The sequence below is a fragment of the Schistocerca nitens genome, chromosome 6 (assembly GCF_023898315.1).
Source record: "Schistocerca nitens isolate TAMUIC-IGC-003100 chromosome 6, iqSchNite1.1, whole genome shotgun sequence".
NCBI classification, from domain to species: Eukaryota; Metazoa; Arthropoda; class Insecta; order Orthoptera; family Acrididae; genus Schistocerca; species Schistocerca nitens.
In genome coordinates this window covers 389,895,275-389,919,434 of record NC_064619.1, presented here as the reverse complement: position 1 = coordinate 389,919,434, position 24,160 = coordinate 389,895,275, and the positions used below count along the sequence as shown (strand labels likewise).

At 42.4% G+C, this 24,160-nt stretch overlaps 1 protein-coding gene across 3 annotated transcripts in view; it reads right to left on the bottom strand.

Moving 5' to 3' along the window:
• LOC126263140 (ATP-dependent RNA helicase DHX30-like) overlaps positions 1 to 24,160 on the bottom strand; it is a 304,491-nt gene that overhangs the window by 18,166 nt on the left and 262,165 nt on the right. For all 3 annotated transcript variants that reach the window (XM_049960170.1, XM_049960171.1, XM_049960172.1), the window contains one exon: positions 23,004 to 23,193. In XM_049960170.1, the coding sequence (XP_049816127.1) occupies positions 23,004 to 23,193 (190 nt within the window). The remainder of the gene's footprint in view (positions 1 to 23,003; positions 23,194 to 24,160) is intronic.

Sequence of the window (24,160 nt, the reverse complement as noted above, 5' to 3'; positions counted from 1 at the left end):
GGTCACTTCGACGGCCGCGGAGGGCCAGTCGAGGGAACAACGCTGCAACCGGCAGGAGGCGGATCCTGTTCCATTGAGTCTGCGGCCGCTGTCCCGGGTAGTGTAGGAGGGGCAGCATTATTTGCCGACGAGAGGCCAGCTGAGCGCCTGGCAGCAGAGCGTCCTGGCGAAACTGAGGGGGGCCGGGAGCAGCGACTCACGGATGGAGCGTCAGACGAAACGCGCCAGGGTGGAGAGGGGGATAGAGACTTCTTCTTGGAGGCCTTCTTGGAAGTCCGAGGAGGCACAGGGATGGTGGGCTGGACCCGAAGAAGGTCCTCACGCGCGGGGTCCGATTTGGAACACCGGACCTCGGAAGCTGGGGTCCGGAACGTTTCCCCGATGGACGGCTGAGAAGAGGATCGCTTCTCAGGCGGAGGGGGGGGGGGGGGGGGAAGGGTGGCCCCTGGGGCAGAGGGGGCAGGGGCCACAGGGGAGGAGGATTTGGAAGGGAGGGATTTGGGAGGCGGAGGCATAGACCCCGGATGGGGGGAGGAGGTGGAGGGGGGACAGGATAGGGGTGAGGATACCATGGAAGGAGTGGACACGACTGAGGCAAACGAAGTGGTCAACGTCACGGGATGGAGGCGGTCATACTTCTTCCTGGCCTCAGAATAAGACAGACGATCCAAAGTTTTGAGTTCTTGAATCTTCTTCTCCTTCTGATACGCGGGGCAGTCTAAGGATCTAGGCGAGTGGATGCCAGGACAATTAACGCACCGAGGTGGTGGGGTGCATGTATGTTCCTCATGAAGAGGACATCCACAATCGCCACAGAGGGGCTCAGCCTCACACCGTGACGACATGTGCCCAAAGCGCAAACACCGAAAACAGCGCATAGGAGGCGGGACGTAAGGTCGCATGTCGCACCGGTAGCACATCACCTTTACCTTCTCCGGGAGAACGTCCCCCTCGAAGGCAAGGATAAAGGCCCTGGTGTCGATGCGACGGTCTTTGGGGCCGCGCTGGACTCGCCGGACGAAATGCACGCCTCGGCGCTCCAGGTTGGCCCTGAGCTCCTCGTCAGATTGCAGCAGGAGGTCCCGATGAAAAATAACCCCCTGCGTCCTATTCAATGCCAGATGCGGGACAATGGAGACTGGGATGTCCCCTAGTCGGTCGCACGCCTGGAGCGCCGCCGACTGTGTGGCGGAGGTGGTCTTTATAAGAACGGATCCTGAACGCATTTTACTGAGAGCCTCGATTTCCCCAAAGATGTCCTCGATATGCTGAACAAAGAACATGGGCTTGGAGGTGGCGAACGTCCCCCCATCGGTTCGAGAACAGACCAAATAGCGGGGGAAGTACTTTGCCCCAAGCCGGTGGGCCTGTCCTTCCTCCCAGGGAGTGGCCAAGGGGGAAAGGGCAGGAGAACCAGAACCAGAGACAGTACCTTTCCTTTTAAAAGACTCGGCCACAGAGCGACCTGGGATGGGGGTGGGGGGCAGTGGTATAGGTTCTTTAAATGGCCTACACATATAAATAAAATGTTTGCAATGATTCTTATTCACACCATCCCATGCGGTAAAGATACTGTAGGGCAGTGTAATTATCTGAGTAAGCTAACACAAAATTTAAAGCTGAACTATCCATATATATATATATATATATATATTTTTTTACCACCGATCTCTGTGTCTGTCCATCTTTTGAGCTGGTGCAATAAAGACATATCTAATTGCACTCTCTCAGCATTGTGTTAATTAAAAGTTATAATATGCATAAGTCACAAGCTTTCATTCTCCCATTGTGTTATGTCTTAATCTCAGTCTCTCGATGACATGAGGACTTACATTTTTAAGTGGTCATTTTCGGAGAAGAAGTCAAAACGAAGACAGAATAGCCACTGCCACCACGCCAGCATTATTGTACATTGTTGGGGAGACAAGGTCAATATTAAGCTGTACACCAAACTCCGAAGGAATCAACACTGAAAAAATGTTCCAGAAATGCCACAACATTTTTAACAAGCATGCATCCATACCCGTGTGCATTTCTGGATATACAACTTCTGGTGCTGCTAGGTGGTGTAATAAAACTCTTTATCGTGAGTTACATGTACTATCTGAACTCTGATTATATGAAGTGAACGAGACTGCAGTGAAGATGTAAAAACCACTACCATCAAATGGGGCGATTTCGGACACCGGTGCGAATTCTGGCAGTATGGCTTATTTGCTCCTTGCTACTGCATAGAAACAAATAGTTACTTATTTCAACATCCGTGCGCCAGTTATTTTAAACACAAGATTGCATTTATTGCTTTCCACAACTTTTATTTTGCGTCAATTGTTTCCCTAGGTGAATAATTGACAAACAGTCTCAGTGTTAAAAATCCATGCATTATTGTAAAGTGGAAACTTTCTATTGTTGCGCCGAGCAGGAACTTATTGTAACCGTAATTGTCGACGCGCTCTGTAGCTAACAGCATTGAGACAATTTCGTGCAAGGTTATAAAATAATGACAGTCTTTGTAAAACTGTGTACTGTGTGGGGCGATTTCGGACAACGCCAAGAACATGTAAGAGCAGGAGAGGTGCTACAGTACGGTGTAATTATGACCTGGAACTTTTACATAAAGCTGTTCGTGATATTCAGAGTGGTAAATTTTCGTACAGAAAAGCATGTGATGTGTACGGTATACGTAAATCAACCCTACAAAATAGAGTGCAGCAAGCAGAGGACAGCCAGTGCTAAATAAAGAAGAAGAAATGTTGAAGCAAGGTATCTTGAGGGCTGCACATTGGGGAGTTCCCTTCACTAAATTGGATATTAGATATTTAGTTAAAGGCTAGCTTGATAAATCTGGCCGAAAAGAGAAGAAAGTTCAAAATAATTTGCCAGGAGAAGAATGGGTGCCTTTATTACTCAAACGACCGTCAAGATCTTCGCATTCGCTTAAGCGAAAATATTAAACAAATCGCGCAAAAGCGAACGAAGAGACTCTTTATTTAAATTCTTGCAAAATAAAAACTTCTCTGTAATATATAAAATTCATTATATCATTCCATATCACTTAGTCGTAACAAAGGGCTGCCTTAAAATGTGTAAAATGTCACCAAAAGCAAATAAAAAGCATGTAGAATTCACCCTCTATATACTGTAACTTCGGACAGAGATTTAAAAAACACATGTGTCCGAAATCACCCCAATCCATGGGGTGACCTCGGACACTTTATTTAACTGCCTCAGATAAATATACCACCTACACATACACTTTCTGGTTCTGGGATATTTTATTCGTTACACATATACCCAACCACTTCTATAACAATCAATTTAATCTAACAATATATATGAATGTTACAATCAAAATAATTACAAAACCTTCCAAAATCACCCCGTTTGACGGTACTACAAAGCTATGTGAAAATGTTTAAATGTCAATGTATATAAATCCTTATGAATATAATAGAGGGAAACATTCCACATGGGAAAAATATATCTAAAAACAAAGATGCTGTAACTTACCAAACGAAAGCATTGGTATGTTGATAGAGACAATAAAAAACACAAACAAACACACACACAAATTTCAAGCTTTCGCAACCCAGGGTTGCTTCATCAGTAAAGAGGGAAGGAGAGGGAAAGACGAAAGGATGTGGGTTTTAAGGGAGAGGGTAAGGAGTCATTCCAATCCCGGGATTGGAATGGTTATTAAAATTTGACTGTCCGTGTCATTCACTGCAGTGCGTCCCTACCTCAGTGGGCCAAGCGCTGTGAAAATGTGACCAGCCGCCCAAATTACTAGCTTACTCCAAACATCACTAAGTTCAACATTGGGCAACAAGACTGTGGGGACAGTATGAATATTCTGGCGTCATCCGGAATTTTCTGAAAGTGAAATGTGAATACTGTGTTGGCCTATTTTTCTTTTTGCAGATTAAAAGATATTGTGAAAATTTTCAGTCAGATATGAACCACAGCTGCAAAAACAGCAACAATAACAGCAAGAAAGGAGTTCACAAACAAGAAGAAGAAAAGGATGGAATAAAATTAAAATGAAAAGTGAACAATTAATAATGTCTAAACTACACAAAATTATGTCCTGGAAATACTTTCTTAATTTTTTTTTTCTTGGGAAGTGTTTCGTTGTATAATTATTAACAATGACAGTGAATGAAGACTCTAGGACAATATGGAATAATACAGGCATGGGAGACTTAACTAGTGCCGTGAGACAAGAATAGGAAAACGTTAGTGATGAACTTGTAAAACAGGAAAAACTAATGGATGAATTAAAACGAGATGATGATAATGACATAAGTACAATTCTGTCATTGTTAATAAAAATGAGAAATGACAATAAGTATCAGTTAATCAAAATGAGTAATGACCAACAGTAATATCAGAAATTGAGTCTGCCTTGATGCAACACACAATGTTATTCGTTTATTTCTTTACTATCCCAAACAAGTTTCGGCGACAAATATCACCATCATCAGCGGTTTTTTTTAAATCTAAAACATGCAGAAAATGGTAGGGTTGTACAAACACAGTGAAACATTATAACATTTTTACAAATCGTCTTTTGAAATAATGTAAAAATGTAGTAATGTTTTACTGTGTTTGTACAACCCTACCATTTTCTGCATGTTTTAAATTAAAAAACCCCACTGATGATGGTGATATTTGTCGCCGAAACTAGTTTGGGATCATAAAAGAAATAAACGAATAACAAGGTGTTTTGCATCAAGGCAGACTCAATTTCTGATATTACTGTTTTTCGATGCAAACACGGGCCAAATGGAAGAGTTTCAAGATAATATTAGAGTAATGACCAGTTTGCAAAAATAAGTTAACAGCTCGAATCCTAAACAAGAAAATAATTATCATTTCACAGAAACTGGTCATTCAATCTGAGAGTTATTTGATTGTATCAGTAAAGATACAGCTCAATTAAATGACATCAAGCCAAAAATTAAGAGGTTAGAGGGCCGAGCACAGTCTGCAGAGTTCAAAATGAAAGAAATTTAACTTAAATTTCATAATGAAGTTAAAAATGTCAAAGATGAGAACACTGAAGTTAGGGAAAAATCAAAATTGCTTTTGAAAAAGTGCTAGAGGAAATAAGAACTGTAGACAAAAATGTAAATAGTTGAATTTCAACTTTGGAAACTAATATTGAAACCAAACTGGCGCTTGTTGAAAGCTGAATTGATGAAAGGAGAAAATATAAAAATGCAGCAAATGAAGCAAGCAAAAAGAAATACAAATGTCTCAAAAATGAGATCGACAGGAAGTGCAAAATGGCTAAGCAGGGATGGCTAGAGTACAAATGTAAGGATGTAGAGGCTTATTTAACTAGGAATAAGATAAATACTGCCTACAGGAAAATTAAAGAGACCTTTGGAGAAAAGAAAACCACTTGTATGAATATTAAAAGCTCAGATGGAATCCCAATTCGAACCAAAGAAGGGAAAGCAGAAAGCTGGACTGAGTATATAGAGGGTCTATACAAGGGTGATATACTTGAGGACAATATTATGGAAATGGAAGAGAATGTAGATGGAGATGAAATGGGAGATACGATACTGTGTGAAGAGTTTGACAGAGCACTGAAAGACACAGTGCTGTACATTAAGGTGTCATCATTCATTTACTGCAGGGCAGTACAAGATGACTGACAAAATTTCTAGTTGGTGAGATTAATGTCAGCCTGCTCTCTAAATGTAAAGAAATGTAAGTTAATGAGAGATGAGTAGGAAAAACAATCCAATAATGTTCAAATACGTCATGCTTGATATAGTCACGGTGTTTAAATATCTAGATGTAATGTTGTGAAGCGACATGAAATGGAACAAGCATGTATGGATGATAGAAGGCAAGGCGAATGGTCAACTTTTGTTTACTGGCAGAATTTTGAGAAAGTGTAGTGCATCAGTGAAGGAGACAATGAATGGAACACTTCAGTGACCATTCTGGAGTACTGCTAGAGTGTTTGGTATTCCCATCAGGTCATATTAAAGGAAGACATCAAAGCATTCGAATGGGTGCTGCTAGATTTGTCACCAGTAGATTCAATAAACATTTAAGTATTACGGAGATGCTTCGTGAACTCAAATAGGAATTTTTTTAATGGAAGTCTACTTTCTTTTCATGAAACACTAGTTTCAAGATTTACAGAACTGGCATTTGAAGCTGACTGCAAAACTGTTCTAATGTCACCTACATACATTTTGCATAAATACCACAAGGATAAAGTAGGGTTCATATGGAGGCATACAGACAGTCGCTCGCTGCATTTGCAAAGTGGAACAGTGAAGGAAAGAACAAGCAGTAGTACAAGTTGTCATGCATCAGTCTGTGGCTTGTCAGGTATGGATGTAGATGTAGATGTTGATGTTGACATGGAACTGTCAACTAATAGGATGCCATCAGCAACGTTAATCGATTTGCCACACTGCTTGCACCATAGATTGCAGCAATATTTCATCCAATCAGGAAATATTCTAGTGAAAATGATGTTTTGCACAAGTAACTTACTATGTTAGTAAACTCATAAGAACACACTTGCAATGTTACTCTTTATATTAGTCATTACATTTTAAATTTTTTATGGCAATACTATATCTGGTTTAGTGAGGACTGTACTCATTTAACTGAAATTACTTGTAAAGGCAGTCACATGTATTCGAGGTCAGTATTTACTGTGCTAGATAATGCACTCTTTCGAATTACAGAAACAAAGTCCTTGTTAAATAACCAGGGTTGCCACAACTTTCCCTGATTTCCACACAAGTTTTAGCATTTTTTCCTGAGAAATTTTGAGATCTCAAGGGTACGAAAAGATGTAAGTTGCACTGCAAGAAACAATAGTGAAAATGAGGAAACATCTAAAACGAACTTGCAAGCAGGTGGCGTTTCCTGATGTGAGCAGAAGTCTTCAGTACTAACATCAACATCTTTTGTAATGAACTGCTTTTAGATGGAGAAAGCATGCCAAGTGGTATGTGTGTTTCATTAAGACCATTGATTTTACTTTATTTCAATAAAACGAAACACATTTTGTAACAAAAATACACATTTTCTTGGAGTCGCAAGACAGATTTAAAATACCTCCACTGATTTCAGAAATAACCTCAGAAAAAAAGTAGGCCTCCTGAATGAAGTGTATAAGGCAGGGAGACTTTGTAAACCAACACTGTAGGTGACCATCAGTAAAATGTTGGTTCTACTATGTTAGTTATTGCCAGTAATTACCCACTGTGTTATATATATTATTTTACAGGTATTGTGTGATTTTTCTTTCAGGAAATATATGAGTACATAGCATGCAAACCGCCACCGACTGACAATTTTCTTCTTCTTATCATCCACACTTTCTACGAAGTAAACTACTTTTGAAGTGCCAACATGTACTAGAACAAATAAAATGTCTATAAAATGTCACACTGTACAAAGTACTTGTAGTGAGACAGTGTCAATTCCTGAAATCCATTGCCCATGGCCTCTGGCCTGCTGAGGAGCACTATAGCCCTGGGTCCATGGATAAACCATGAAAATCCACTGCATTTTGCCACACATAGACCCAGCCTGCGGGGAGATAAGTGAGACTAGATCCTATGGGAAGGGACTGCACATTAGTGGGAACCAAACAGCTTTAGATCGGCAGGCCCAATCCATTACAGACACCTGCAGAAATGGCCTGTGTTTTTGGCGTGTTGCGGAAATCCATTCATGTGACCACATATTCATGAGCCACTGACAGCATGTTGATGAAATGAGATCACAGTGATAAATCCATGCAACAGTTAACTTGTTCAAATACTCTGAGAATCAATAATATATGAATAGGAAGCAACTCACCATAAAGATGATTGCTGAGCCACATACAGGCACATAGAAAATACAATCGCACTCTCATAATTAAATTTGCAGCCATAGCTTTTGTCAGAAAGCAGACACACACACACACACACACACACACACACACACACACACACACAGGGAAACATTCCACGTAGGAAAAATATATCTAAAAACAAAGATGATGTGACTTACCAAATGAAAGTCCTGGCAGGTCGACAGACACACAAACAAACACAAACATACACACAAAATTCAAGCTTTCGCAACAAACTGTTGCCTCATCAGGAAAGAGGGAAGGAGAGGGAAAGATGAAAGGATGAGGGTTTTAAGGGAGAAGGTAAGGAGTCATTCCAATCCCGGGAGCGGAAAGACCTACCTTAGGGGGAAAAAAGGACGGGTATACACTCGCACACACACACATACCCATCCACACATATACAGACACAAGCAGACATCTCACAAGCAGACATATTTAAAGACAAAGAGTTTGGGCAGAGATGTCAGTCGAGGCAGAAGTGCAGAGGCAAAGATGTTGTTGAATGACAGGTGAGGTATGAGTGGCGGCAACTTGAAATTAGCGGAGATTGAGGCCTGGTGGATAACGAGAAGAGAGGATATATTAAAGAGCAAGTTCCCATCTCCGGAGCTCGGATAGGTTGGTGTTAGTGGGAAGTATCCAGATAACCCGGACGGTGTAACACTGCGCCAAGATGTGCTGGCCATGCACCAAGGCATGTTTAGCCACAGGGTGATCCTCATTACCAACAAACACTGTCTGCCTGTGTCCATTCATGCCAATGGACAGTTTGTTGCTGGTCATTCCCACATAGAATGCATCACAGTGTAGGCAGGTCAGTTGGTAGATCACGTGGGTGCTTTCACACGTGGCTCTGCCTTTGATCGTGTACACCTTCCGGGTTACAGGACTGGAGTAGGTGGTGGTGGGAGGGTGCATGGGACAGGTTTTACACCGGGGGCGGTTACAAGGGTAGGAGCCAGAGGGTAGGGAAGGTGGTTTGGGGATTTCATAGGGATGAACTAAGAGGATACGAAGGTTAGGTGGACGGCGGAAAGACACTCTTGGTGGAGTGGGGAGGATTTCATGAAGGATGGATCTCATTTCAGGGCAGGATTTGAGGAAGTCGTATCCCTGCTGGAGAGCCACATTCAGAATCTGATCCACTCCCGGAAAGTATCCTGTCACAAGTGGGGCATTTTTGTGGTTCTTCTGTGGGAGGTTCTGGGTTTGAGAGGATGAGGAAGTGGCTCTGGTTATTTGCTTCTGTACCAGGTCGGGAGGGTAGTTGCGGGATGCGAAAGCTGTTGTCAGGTTGTTGGTGTAATGCTTCAGGGATTCCGGACTGGAGCAGATTTGTTTGCCACGAAGACCTAGGCTGTAGGGAAGGGACCGTTTGATGTGGAATGGGTGGCAGCTGTCGTAATGGAGGTACTGTTGCTTGTTGGTGGGTTTGATGTGGACGGACGTGTGAAGCTGGCCATTGGACAGGTGGAGGTCAACATCAAGGAAAGTGGCATGGGATTTGGAGTAGGACCAGGTGAATCTGATGGAACCAAAGGAGTTGAGGTTGGAGAGGAAATTCTGGAGTTCTTCTTCACTGTGAGTCCAGATCATGAAGATGTCATCAATAAATCTGTACCAAACTTTGGGTTGGCAGGCCTGGGTAACCAAGAAGGCTTCCTCTAAGCGACCCATGAATAGGTTGGCGTACGAAGGGGCCATCCTGGTACCCATGGCTGTTCCCTTTAATTGTTGGTATGTCTGGTCTTCAAAAGTGAAGAAGTTGTGGGTCAGGATGAAGCTGGCTAAGGTAGTGAGGAAAGAGGTTTTAGGTAGGGTGGCAGGTGATCGGCGTGAAAGGAAGTGCTCCATCGCAGCGAGGCCCTGGACGTGCGGGATATTTGTGTATAAGGAAGTGGCATCAATGGTTACAAGGATGGTTTCTGGGGGTAACGGATTGGGTAAGGATTCCAGGCGTTCGAGAAAGTGGTTGGTGTCTTTGATGAAGGATGGGAGATTGCATGTAATGGGTTGAAGGTGTTGATCTACGTAGGCAGAGATACGTTCTGTGGGGGCTTGGTAACCAGCTACAATGGGGCGGCCGGGATGATTGGGTTTGTGAAGTTTAGGAAGAAGGTAGAAGGTAGGGGTGCGGGGTGTCGGTGGGGTCAAGAGGTTGATGGAGTCAGGTGAAAGGTTTTGTAGAGGGCCTAAGGTTCTGAGGATTCCTTGAAGCTCCGCCTGGACATCAGGAATGGGATTACCTTGGCAAACTTTGTATGTGGTGTTGTCTGAAAGCTGACGCTGTCCCTCAGCCACATACTCCCGACGATCAAGTACCACAGTCGTGGAACCCTTGTCCGCCGGAAGAATGACGATGGACCGGTCAGCCTTCAGATCACGGATAGCCTGGGCTTCAGCAGTGGTGATGTTGGGAGTAGGATTAAGGTTTTTTAAGAAGGATTGAGAGGCAAGGCTGGAAGTCAGAAATTCCTGGAAGGTTTGGAGAGGGTGATTTTGAGGAAGAGGAGGTGGGTCCCGCTGTGACGGAGGACGGAACTGTTCCAGGCAGGGTTCAATTTGGATAGTGTCTTGGGGAGTTGGATCATTAGGGGTAGGATTAGGATCATTTTTCTTCGTGGCAAAGTGATACTTCCAGCAGAGAGTACGAGTGTAGGACAGTAAATCTTTGACGAGGGCTGTTTGGTTGAATCTGGGAGTGGGGCTGAGGGTGAGGCCTTTGGATAGGACAGAGGTTTCAGATTGGGAGAGAGGTTTGGAGGAAAGGTTAACTACTGAATTAGGGTGCTGTGGTTCCAGATAGTGTTGATTGGAATTTTGAGGTTTTGGAGGGAGTGGAGCTGGAAGTGGGAGATTGAGTAGATGGGAGAGACTGGGTTTGTGTGCAGTGAGAGGAGGTTGAGGTTTGCTGGAAAGGTTGTGAAGGGTGAGTGAGTTGCCTTTCCGGAGGTGGGAAACCAGGAGATTGGATAGTTTTTTGAGGTGGAGGGTGGCATGCTGTTCTAATTTACGGTTGGCCTGTAGGAGGATGCTCTGAACAGCCGGTGTGGATGTGGGAGAGGAAAGATTAAGGACTTTTATTAAGGATAGGAGTTGACGGGTGTGTTCATTGGCTGAGTTGATGTGTAGGTGAAGGATTAGGTGGGTGAGGGCAATGGATTGTACCGTTTGGAACTGGTATAGGGACTGATGGAAAGAAGGGTTGCAGCCAGAGATGGGAACTTTAAGTGTGAGGCCTTTGGGGGTTATGCCAAATGTCAGACAAGCCTGGGAAAATAAAATATGCGAGCATAATCTGGCTAGGGTGAAGGCATGTTTGCGGAGGGAACGTAAATAAAACTTAATGGGGTTGTTGTGGGGGTGTTGTGAGGGTGACATGGTAATGAAGGTGGAAAGTTTAACATGAGGTTGAAATGAAAATGAAAGATAAAAATATATGGGGAGAGATAAAGGTGAACAAGAAAGCAACTGGAGATCTGGTATGAAAAAAGGCGAAAAACTGTTGGTTGAGTTGATCCTGTGGTGAACGTGGGTTGGTAGACAGCGATGTGCATAAAGGTTAGGTGGTTGTGTTGCCGCTAAAACACGTTAAAGGACGGAGAAATTCGGGAAAATTTCGAAAAAACGTATTAAAAGGAGTGGTGTTGTGGTGAAAGATTACGAAAATGGGGCTAAAAATTGTCTGACGAAGAAATAATGACATTAAAACCTGTGGGGAGCGGCTAAAATGATCAGTGATGTGCGAAAAACGGAAGTGGAAATAAAGTGAAAGTTATTAGAACTGGACGAAATGGTTGTTTAATACGTGAAAGCAGCTGTTATTGAACTAGAAACGGTGGATTTTATAGCAGCGGTAGTGTTGAAAGCGGAAAATAAAATGTTTTTTGGTTATGGTTTGGAAGTGGGTTACGTATTATTGAGTATATATAGGCGGGATAAAATTGTATAGTAGATTACGGTGAAAAGCGGAAGGTGAATACAAAGTGAGATTACTGGAAAAAACAGAAAGAGAAAATAAAGAGAAAATAAGACGACAGGAAAGATTTCGAAATGCAACAGCGACAATAACAAACGTAATTGTTGGGTTCAAATTAATGATATGGTTATAATAGAGGGAAACATTCCACGTAGGAAAAATATATCTAAAAACAAAGATGATGTGACTTACCAAATGAAAGTGCTGGCAGGTCGACAGACACACAAACGAACACAAACATACACACAAAATTCAAGCTTTCGCAACAAACTGTTGCCTCATCAGGAAAGAGGGAAGGAGAGGGAAAGACGAAAGGATGAGGGTTTTAAGGGAGAAGGTAAGGAGTCATTCCCATCCTGGGAGGGGAAAGACCTATCTTAGGGGGAAAAAAGGACGGGTATACACTCGCACACACACACATATCCATCCACACATATACAGACACAAGCAGACATCTCACAAGCAGACATATTTAAAGACAAAGAGTTTGGGCAGAGATGTCAGTCGAGGCAGAAGTGCAGAGGCAAAGATGTTGTTGAATGACAGGTGAGGTATGAGTGGCGGCAACTTGAAATTAGCGGAGATTGAGGCCTGGTGGATAACGAGAAGACACGATATATTGAAGAGCAAGTTCCCATCTCCGGAGCTCGGATAGGTTGGTGTTAGTGGGAAGTATCCAGTACACGATCAAAGGCAGAGCCACGTGTGAAAGCACCCACGTGATCTACCAACTGACCTGCCTACACTGTGATGCATTCTATGTGGGAATGACCAGCAACAAACTGTCCATTCGCATGAATGGACACAGGCAGACAGTGTTTGTTGTATTGAGGATCACCCTGTGGCTAAACATGCCTTGGTGCACGGCCAGCACATCTTGGCGCAGTGTTACACCGTCCGGGTTATCTGGATACTTCCCACTAACACCAACCTATCCGAGCTCCGGAGATGGGAACTTGCTCTTCAATATATCCTCTCTTCTCGTTATCCACCAGGCCTCAATCTCCGCTAATTTCAAGTTGCCGCCACTCATACCTCACCTGTCATTCAACAACATCTTTGCCTCTGCACTTCTGCCTCGACTGACATCTCTGCCCAAACTCTTTGTCTTTAAATATGTCTGCTTGTGTCTGTATATGTGTGGATGGATATGTGTGTGTGTGCGCGAGTGTATACCCGTCCTTTTTTCCCCCTAAGGTAGGTCTTTCCGCTCCCGGGATTGGAATGACTCCTTACCTTCTCCCTTAAAACCCTCATCCTTTCGTCTTTCCCTCTCCTTCCCTCTTTCCTGATGAGGCAACAGTTTGTTGTGAAAGCTTGAATTTTGTGTGTGTGTTTGTGTTCGTTTGTGTGTCTGTCAACCTGCCAGCACTTTCATTTGGTAAGTCACATCATCTTTGTTTATATATATATGATGTGACTTACCAATGAAAGTGCTGGCAGGTCGACAGACACGCAAACAAACACAAACATACACACAAAATTCAAGCTTTCGCAACAAACTGTTGCCTCATCAGGAAAGATGGAAGGAGAGGGAAAGACGAAAGGATGTGGGTTTTTATATTCACACACAACTTGACCCCTGTCTCTGGCTGTTGTGCCTAAAATCTCTGCAAACCAGATCCAAATGATCGACTCCTCGTGCCTCCTTGCCTATCATCGGCAGCTGCTAGACTGGCAACAAGAACTTGGAGCAGCACTGACTGCAAGCAGAAGGGAATGGTAGGAATGAAAGGAATGGAAGAATCAGTAGTAATGAGGGAGTGGGGAAGTGGCAAATGTACTCAGCTGCACCCAGTTAGCTACAATGCATGACCCCTCAATAAACAAACCATTTCATCTACAGAGACAAAAACAAGATTTTTCCAGTGTTTTTTCAAATGTCCCTGATTTCCCTGACCTGTTTGAAATTCCCTGATTTCCAGAACCTGTGGCAAACCTGATACCTTTGTCACATACACACGTCTGTTACTGATGTATTATTAACTCTTGAAGATATCTCATCTTTTTTTGTTGTTGTTGTTGTCTTCAGCCCAGAGACTGGTTTGATGCAGCTCTCCATGCTACTCTATCCTGTGCAAGCTTCTTCATTTCCAAGTAACTACTGCAACCTACATCCTTCTGGATCTGGATAGTGTATTCATCTCTTCATCTCCCTCTATGATTTTTACACTCCACGCTACCCTCCAATACTACACTGGTGATACCTTGATGCCTCAGAACATGTCCTACCAACCGATCCCTTCTTCTAGACACTTTGTGCCACAAATTCCTCACCTCATCCGTTCTATTCAGTACCTCCTCATTAGTCAGTCGATTTACCCATCCAGCTTCAGCATTCTTCTGTAACACCACATTTCAAAAGCTTCTATTCTCATCTTGTCTAAACTATTTATCGTCTATGTTTCACATCCACACATGGCTACATTCCATACAAATACTTTTAGAAAAGACTTCGTGACACTTAAAGCTATACTCAATGTTAACAAATTTCACTCCTCCAGAAACGCTTTTCTTGCCATTGCCAGTCTACATATTATATACTCTCTACCTCGACCATCATCACTTATGTTTCTCCCCAAATACCAAAACTTATCTACTACTTTAATTGTCTCATTTCCAAATCTAATTCCTCAGCATCACCTGACTTAATTCGACTACATTCCATTATCCTCATTTCGCTTTTGTTGTTGTTCATCTTATAGCCTCCTTTCAAGACACTGTCCATTCCATTTGAATGCTCTTCCAGGTCATTTGCTGTCTCTGACAGAATTACAATGTCGTTGGCAAACTTCAAAGTTTCTATTTCTTCTCCATGGATTTTAATTCCTATTCCAAATTTTTCTTTGGTTTCCTTTACTGGTTGTTCAATATACAGATTCAATAGCCTTGGGGATTGGCTACAACTTTGACTCACTCCCTTCTCAACCATTGCTTCCCTTTTGTGCCCTCTACTCTTAAAACTGCCGTCTGGTTTCTGTACAAATTGTAAATAGCTTTTCGCTCCCTGAATTTGACCCCAGCCACCTTCAGAAATTGAAAGAAAGTATTCTGGTCAACATTGACACATCTTTCTCTAAGCCTACAAATGCTAGAAATGTAGGTTTGTCTTTACTTTATCTTCAAGATAAATCATAGGGTCAGTATTGTCTCAAGTGTTCCAACATTTCTACGGAAACCAAACTGATCTTCCCCAAGGTCAGCTCCTACTAGTTTTTGCATCTGTTTCTAAAGATATCGTGTTAATATTTTGCAACTATGACTTGTTAAACTGATAGTTCCGTAATTTTCACACCAGTCAGTGTCTGCTTTCTTTGGGATTGGAATTATTATATTCTTCTGGAAGTCTGAGGGTATTTCACCTGTCTCATACATCTTGCTCACCACACGGTAGAGTTTTGCCAGGGCTGGCTCTTCCAAGGCTATCATAGTTCTAATGGAATGCTGTCTACACCCAGGGCCTTTTTCTGACTTAGGTCTTCTAGTGCTCTGTCAAATTCTTCATGCAGTATCATATCTCCCATTTAATCTTCACCTACGTCCTCTTCCATTTGCATAATATTGCCCTCAAGAACATTGACCTTGTATAGACCCTCTATATACTCCTTCCACCTTTTCGCTTTCCCTTCTTTGCTTATAACTGGTTTTCAACCTGAGCTCTTGATAGTCATACAAGTGGTTCTCTTTTCTCCAAAGGTCTCCCTAATTTTCCTGCAGGGAGTATTTATCTTATCCCTAGTGATATATGCCTCTACATCCTTACATTTGTCCTCTAGCCATCCCTGCTTAGCCATTTTGCACTTCATGTTGATCTCGTTTTTGATGTTTGTATTCCTTTTTGCCGTCTTTATTTACAGCATTTTTATACTTTCTTCTTTCATCAATAAAATTCAATATCTCTTCTGTTACACAAGGATTTCTACTAGTCTTCATCTTCTTATATACTTGATCCTCCACTGCCTTCACTATTTCCTGTCTCAAAGCTACCCATTCTTCTTCTACTATATTTCTTTCCCCCCATTCTTGTCAACTGTTCCGTAATGCTCTCTCTACAACCTCGGGTTCTTTCAGTTTATCCAGGTCCCATCACCTTAAATTGCAGTTTCCTGCTTTTTGCAGTTTCTTCAATTTTAATCAACAGTTCATAACCAATAGATTGTGGTCAGAATCCACATCTGTCCCTGTAAATATCTTAAAATTTAAAACCTGATTCCTCAATCTCTGTCTTACCACTATATAATCTATCTGAAACCTTCCATTGTCTCAGGCCTCTTCCATGTATACAACCTTCTTTCACATTTCTTGAACCAAGTGATAGCTACGATTAAGTTATGCTCTGTGCAAAATTCTATCAGGCGGCTTCCTCTTTCATTCCTTATCCCCATTCCATATTCACCTACTACTTTTCTTTCTCTTCCTTTTCCAACTATAGAGTTCCAGTCCCCCATGACTATTAAAGTTTGATCCCCCTTCACTATCTGAATAATTTCTTTTATCTCTTCATACATTTCTTCAATCTCTTCTTCATCTGTAGAGCTAGTTGGCATATAAACTTTTAATACTGTGGTAAGCATAGGCTTCGTGTCTATCTTGGTTACAATAATACATTCTCTATGATGTTCGTAGTAGTTTACCTGCCCTCCTATTTTTTTTATTCATTATTAAACTTACTCTTCTATTGCCGCTATTTGATTTTGTATTTATAACGCTGTATTCAACTGAGCAGAAGTGTTGTTCCTCCTGCCACTGAACTTCACTAATTCCCACTACATCTAACTTTAAACTATCCATTTCCCTTTTTAAATTTTCTAACCTACCGGCCCATTTAAGGGACCTGACATTCCACGCTCCAATCATAGAATGCCTGTTTTGTTTTTGCTGATAACAACGTCCTCCTGAGGAGTCCTCACCAGCAGATCTGAATGGGGGACTATTTTACCTCTGGAATATTTTACCCAAGAGGTCACCATCATTTAACCATACAGTAAAGCTGCATGTCCTTGGGAAAAATTACAGCTGTAGTTTCCCCTTGCTTTCAGCCGTTTGCAGTACCAGCACAGTTAGGCCTCATCAGTCAATCATCCAGACTACTACCCCTGCAACTACTGGAAAGGCTGCTGCCCTCTTCAGGAACCACACGTTTGTCTGGCCTCTCAACAGATACCCCTCCATTGTAGTTGCACTATGGTACAGCTATCTGTATTGCTGAGGTATGGAAGCCTCCCCACCAACAGCAACGTCTATTACAAAAAATGGTTCAAATGGATCTGAACACTATGGAAGTTAACATCTGAGGTCATCAGTCCCCTATAACATCTGAGGTCATCAGTCCCCTAGAACTTAGAACTACTTAAACCTAACTAACCTAAAAACGTCACACACATCCATGCCCGAGGCAGGATTCGAACCTGCGACCATAGTGGTCACGCGGTGCCAGGTCTATTACATTTACTGTTCTTTTAATGCATTTGTTTCAATGCCTGGATGACTTTCTCCACTATCTTGCACTTTTTTCGTAATGAGCTACATTATTAAAATTTTACCCGTAACTGCCTGTCACTTATAGTTTCCTTAGAATCGCGTGTCACAAGCACTGTACACATTTCTCCAGTTCACGTCGTCGTCGTCTTCTTCTTCTTCTTCTTCAATCCAGAGACTGGTTTGATGCAGCTCTCCATGCTACTCTATCTTCTGCAAGCTTCTTCATCTCCAAGTACCTGCTTCAACCTACATCCTTCTGAATCTGTTTACTGTATTCATCTCTTGGTCTCCCTGCATCATTTTACCCTCCACCCTGCCCTCCAACACTAAATTGGTGATTCCTTGGTGCCTCAGAACATGCCCTACCAACTAATCCATTCCTCTAGTTAACTTTGCCACACATTCCTCTTCTCCCCAATTCTATTTAGTACCTCCTCATTAGTTACATTATCTACCCATCTAATCATCAGCATTCTTCTGTAGCATCACATTTCGAAACCTTCTATTCTCTTCTTGTCCAATGGATGACCTGGTGGATTAATTGATAAGTGACAGACAACAATGTTGATGTCTGGAACACCCACTGTAACTATGGTGACTTCCTTTGCGAAATCTTTACACAATGACCCTACATACCCCTTTATCACCTGACAAAGACCAGCACTAGGTATTAAAAAAGTGTTTATTTAGTATTTTGATCCCAGTTCATGTAGCAATAGTATAACTGCCTAACAACAAAACTAACTTACTGTTTACTAATTTTCCTACATTGTTACTCTTTAAATACTTCCTGGAAGTTTTTGGTGTCCTGGTTACACCAACATCTGGTTGAGATCCATCCTTTTTTTAAATTTAATTTTGGCAGAATGGTAAACTTATTTCTAATCTCACTTAATTCCTCAGCTTCCACATCACTAATGCCATCCCAATGGAAAAACAACAACCCCAGCATCAAACTCCAAAGCTAACAATCATATAACAAGTCAAACCTTTTTCTTTCACAAATGACAATGATTTAGAAATACTAAGTTAGTATATCTCAAAAATTTGGCCTATATGTGAGTGTGTATGTTATTCACACTAAACAAAGAGCAAATGATACATGAAACAAAGCAGAAATTTGAAAAAGGGATTAAAGTTCTGAGAGCTGAAATAAAAAGTTTGTTTGCCAGTGGTACTGTAATTGTTAGAGAAAGTAGAGAACTGGCAAGGTAAGTTAAATGAAACGGAATGAAGGAAGATTAGCTTTTAACATATCCTCGACGACACAGTCATTAGACAATGCTGAGGAAGGGAATTAGGCCTATCATTTTCAATAGAACAGTAAGCAAATTAGAAAATTTTGGATGGCCAGATGGGGATCTCAACTGTGCTCCTAAATGCAAGTCCATCGTCTTACCACTGAGCCACCCTGCTTGGTAAAGGGAATGGATAGTATCTTGTGAAAGGGTTATAAGAGGGACATCACGAAAAGAAGAATGATAGACAAAGAAAGGAAGACTAAGGTTTAACATCCCACTGACATCAAGATCATTAGAGATGGAACACATACTGTCAGTGTTTCAGGATAGAGAAGGAAATTGGCCGCACGGTTTCAACAGAACCATCCCAACACAGTTGCCTGGAGCGATTTACTGAAATCATGGAAAACCTAAATCTGGACAGCCAGATGATGATTTGACAGTCATTCCCCCAAACAGGCAATGAATTGAATTAATTCAAGTGACACTAAATGAATTAGATGAGAAATGAGACACAGAAAGTAGTAAACAATTTTTCTATTTGTGCAGCAAAATACTGACAATGATAGATCCAGAGAGAATATAAAATGTAGAGTAACAATAGCCAGAAAATGGTTTCTTAAAATACTGAATATAATTTTCTGAAAGTTTTTGTCTGGAGTGTAGCCTTTTATGGAAGCAAAACATGGACCATAAACAGTACAGACAAGAAAAGACTTAAACTTTTAAAATGTAATGTTACTGAAAAATACTGAAGACTTTATAGGTAGACTGAGGTATCAAAGCAAAATGAGGAGCAAATGGATTTATGCCACAACTTTACTATCGTAAGCATCAAGGAATATTTGATGACCACCAACATTCTTCACAAATGTAGCTTACGAGAAGATAAAACTCACTCTAGATGTAAAGAAAAACTGCGGGGCCATTTCTGTTATTTTTTATAGTGCTATAATAATGGAAATTCCAAGATAGAGCAGTACTTAAAATACGGGAAAGGCAACCACTCACTCACAAAGGATAAACGCTTGGAGCACAGAAACATATAACACAATACAGCAATCACACTAGGTTTCGAGCACTAGCTCTTCTTCTAGCAAAAAGAAAACACACACAGATTGTACATTCCTTTGGCCACAGAAGAGAATGTGTGTGTGTGTGTGTGGGGGGGGGGGGGGGAACTGGTAGATAGACACAATAAAGAAACACACAAACACATACTCAAAAGATTTCGCAACCCACAGTTGCTTCGTCAGGAAAGAGGGAAGGAGAGGGAAGGAGAGGGAAAGACGAAAGGATGTGGGTTTTAAGGGAGAGGGTAAGGAGTCATTCCAATCCCGGGAGAGGAGAGACTTACTGTTGGGGGGAAAAAAGGACAGGTATACATTAGCACACACACACACACACACACACACACACACACACACACACACACACACACACACACATCCATCCGCACATACACAGACGCAAGCAGACATTTGTAAAGGCAAAGAGTTTGAGCAGAGATGTCAGTCGAGGCGGAAGTACAGAGGCAAAGATATTGTTGAATGACAGGTGAGGTATGAGCGGCTGCAACTTGAAATTAGCGGAGGTTGAGGCCTGGTGGGTAACGGGAAGAGAGGATATACTGAAGGGCAAGTTCCCATCTCCGTAGTTCTGACAGGTTGGTGTTAGTGGGAAGTATCCAGATAACCCGGACATTTAACACTGTGCCAAAATGTGCTGGCCGTGCATCAAGGCATGTTTAGCCACAGGGTGATCCTCATTACCAACAAACACTGTCTGCCTGTGTCCATTCATGTGAGTGGACAGTTTGTTGCTGGTCATTCCCACATAGAAAGCTTCACAGTGTAGGCAGGTCAGTTGGCAAATCACGTGGGTGCTTTCACACGTGGCTCTGCCTTTGATCATGTACACCTTCCGGGTTACAGGACTGGAGTAGGTGGTGGTGGTGGGAGGGTGCATGGGATAGGTTTTACAGCGGGGGCGGTTACAAGGGTAGGAGCCAGAGGGTAGGGAAGGTGGTTTGGGTATTTCATTGGGATGAACAATGATCTTTCTTGAAAAACCTTAATCCTACTCCCAACATCACCACAGCTGAATCCCAGGCTATCCGTGATCTGAAAGCTGACCGATCCATTGTCATTCTTCCGGCTGACAAGGGTTCCACGACTGTGGTACTTTATCATCGGGAGTATGTGGCTGAGGGACTGCGTCAGCTTTGAGACAACGCTACAAAGTTTGCCCAGTTAATCCCATTCCTGATGTCCAGGCGGAGCTTCAAGGAATCCTCAGAACCTTAGGCCCCCTACAAAACCTTTCACCTGACTCCATCAACCTCCTGACCCCACCAACACCCTGCACTCCTACCTTCTACCTACTTCCTAAAATTCACAAACACAAACATCCCGGACGCCCCATTTTAGCTGGTTACCAAGCCCCCACAGAACGTATCTCTGCCTACGTAGATCAACACCTTCAACCCATTACATGCAGTCTCCCATCCTTCATCAAAAACACAAACCACTTTCTCGAACGCCTGGAATCCTTACCCAGTCTGTTACCCCCAGAAACAATCCTTGTAACCATTGATGCCACTTCCCTATACACAAATATCCCGCACATCCAGGACCTCGCTGCAATGGAGCACTTCCTTTCACGCCGATCACCTGCCACCCTACCTAAAACCTCTTTCCTCATTACCTTAGCCAGCTTCATCCTGACTCACAACTTCTTCACTTTTGAAGGCCAGACATACCAACAATTAAAGGGAAGAGCCATGGGTACCAGGATGGCTGCCTCGTACGCCAACCTATTTATGGGTCGCTTAGAGGAAGCCTTCTTGGTTACCCAGGCCTGCCAACACAAAGTTTGGTACAGATTTATTGATGACATCTTCATGATATGGACTCGCAGTGAAGAAGAACTCCAGAATTTCCTCTCCAACCTCAACTCCTTTGGTTCCAAATCCCATGCCACTTTCCTTGACGTTGACCTCTAGCTGTCCAATGGCCAGCTTCACACATCCGTCCACATCAAACCCACCAACAAGCAACAGTACCTCCATTATGACAGCTGCCACCCGTTCCACATCAAACGGTCCCTTCCTACAGCCTAGGTCTTCGTGGCAAATGAATATGCTCCAGTCCGGAATCCCTGAAGCATTACACCAACAACCTGAAAACAGCTTTCGCATCCCGCAACTACCCTCCCGACCTGGTACAGAAGCAAATAACCAGAGCCACTTCCTCATCCCCTCAAACCCAGAACCTCTCACAGAACCCCGAAAGTGCCCCATTTGTGACAGGATACTTCCCAGGACTGGATCAGACTCTGAATGTGGCTCTCCAGCAGGGATACGACTTCCTCAAATCCTGCCCCGAAATGAGATCCATCCTTCATGAAATCCTCCCCACTCCACCAAGAGTGTCTTTCCGCCATCCACCTAACCTTCGTAACCTCTTGGTTCATCCCTATGAAATCCCCAAACCACCTTCCCAACCCTCTCGTTCCTACCCTTGTAACTGCCCCCGGTGTAAAACCTGTCCCATGCACCCTCCCACCACCACCTACTCCAGTCCTGTACCCCGGAAGGTGTACACGATCAAACGCAGAGCCACGTGTGAAAGCACCCACGTGATTTACCAACTGACCTGCCTACACTGTGAAGCTTTCTATGTGGGAATGACCAGCAACAAACTGTCCACTCGCATGAATGGACACAGGCAGACAGTGTTTGTTGGTAATGAGGATCACCCTGTGGCTAAACATGCCTTGGTGCACGGCCAGCACATCTTGGCGCAGTGTTAAACGTCCGCGTTATCTGGATACTTCCCACTAACACCAACCTGTCAGAACTACAGAGATGGGAACTTGCCCTTCAGTATATCCTCTCTTCCCGTTACGCACCAGGCCTCAACCTCCGCTAATTTCAAGTTGCCGCCGCTCATACCTCACCTGTCATTCAACAACATCTTTGCCTCTGTAATTCAGCCGCAGCTGACATCTCTGCTCAAACTCTTTGCCTTTACAAATGTCTGCTTGCGTCTGTGTGTGTGTGTGTGTGTGTGTGTGTGTGTGTGTGTGTGCGCGCGCGCGCGAGCGAGTGTATACCTGTCCTTTTTTCCCCCTAAGGTAAGTCTTTCCACTCCCGGGATTGGAATGACTCCTTACCCTCTCCCTTAAAACCCACATCCTTTCGTCTTTCCCTCTCCTTCCCTCTTTCCTGACAAATCAACCGTGGGTTGCGAAAGCTTGAAATTTGTGTGTGTGTGTGTGTGTGTGTGTGTGTGTGTGTGTGTGTGTGTTTCTGTGTCTATCAACATGCCAACACTTTAGTTTGGTAAGTTACATCATCTTTGTGTATATATAATATTTTTTGGCAAAAAATAATATTTTATACATGTTTTACCTTTTCTGCTACTAGTTCTCCTGGCTTAAATAGGATGACACACAGTGGAGATACAACAGAAGACTCTCTGATTAACAAAGATCTTCTTTCGAGAGACTTTATTTCATTGAAATGCGTAAGATATGGGCTTGAGTTATCACAATGCTTGTAATTAACACTGTCTGGTGTTATGGTAGCATGCTGCTCAAGCCTGCAAAAGAGGGAAAAATGCTAAATAATGTCTAAAGTCTTACTGTGGAAGCAGATGAGATATTGTCAACTGAAATAGGCACATGGATTTTTTACAGCCACTTAAAGCTAAGGAATCTCAGGAACTAGTGACTGCAACAATCAATCTGAACCTTTTAATTTAGAGACCCACCATATTGTAGCAAAGCAACCTGGGATCCATTCCCATTTAGCTTTGTTATTTGTCTCCTTAAATGCCTTTTTTTTGCCTCCTTAATTATCAATAGTGATAGTGAGATATGTGTTCTAAGACAAAGTCATCATTCTGTAATTCCGAATATAAGACCAGACCCAACTTAGCTAAATTACATTAGTCAGAATAATTCCTAATTAATCTGAATCATTACAACTAAGTAGCTTTGCTAATGCTCAGTTCAATTAACTAAAAATAAGTATTTACTACTGCAGTCACATTGTTGACAAGTAAACAGATGTAATTACTATATTACTCATAATGTTAAGAAACTAACCCATATCAATCTTTAAACTATTCATATAGCTAATTTCCAAAACATGGTAGGAACATCAGCACTTAGTTAGTTTCCAGATACTTAACTCTTATGTATGGTACTGTTTATTTAGCTGTTTTTGCAGTTTCATCATCAAGAAGCCTGTGGCAGTGATATTTTTCATGTCTGGTGCAAAGTGATATAAAAAGTGTGCATGAGTTTTCTTTTTGGTCATATGTTGTTTTTTATCTTTGCCTTAAGACTATAGAGTCTCATAGTTTTTGTTACTTCTCTGTTGTTTTTTTAGTTCCTTCTCATTGTGAGTTTTTACGAACAAATATTTTTTCGTTAACTAATTATACCGGACGGCTATGCAATTATTTGTTGTAGGCAAGTCGCCTACATAATTGGTGACCTCCGATTAAGGAACTTTAAATCTTTCATTAGCTACGTCGAACATTAACTGCAAAAGCAATGAAC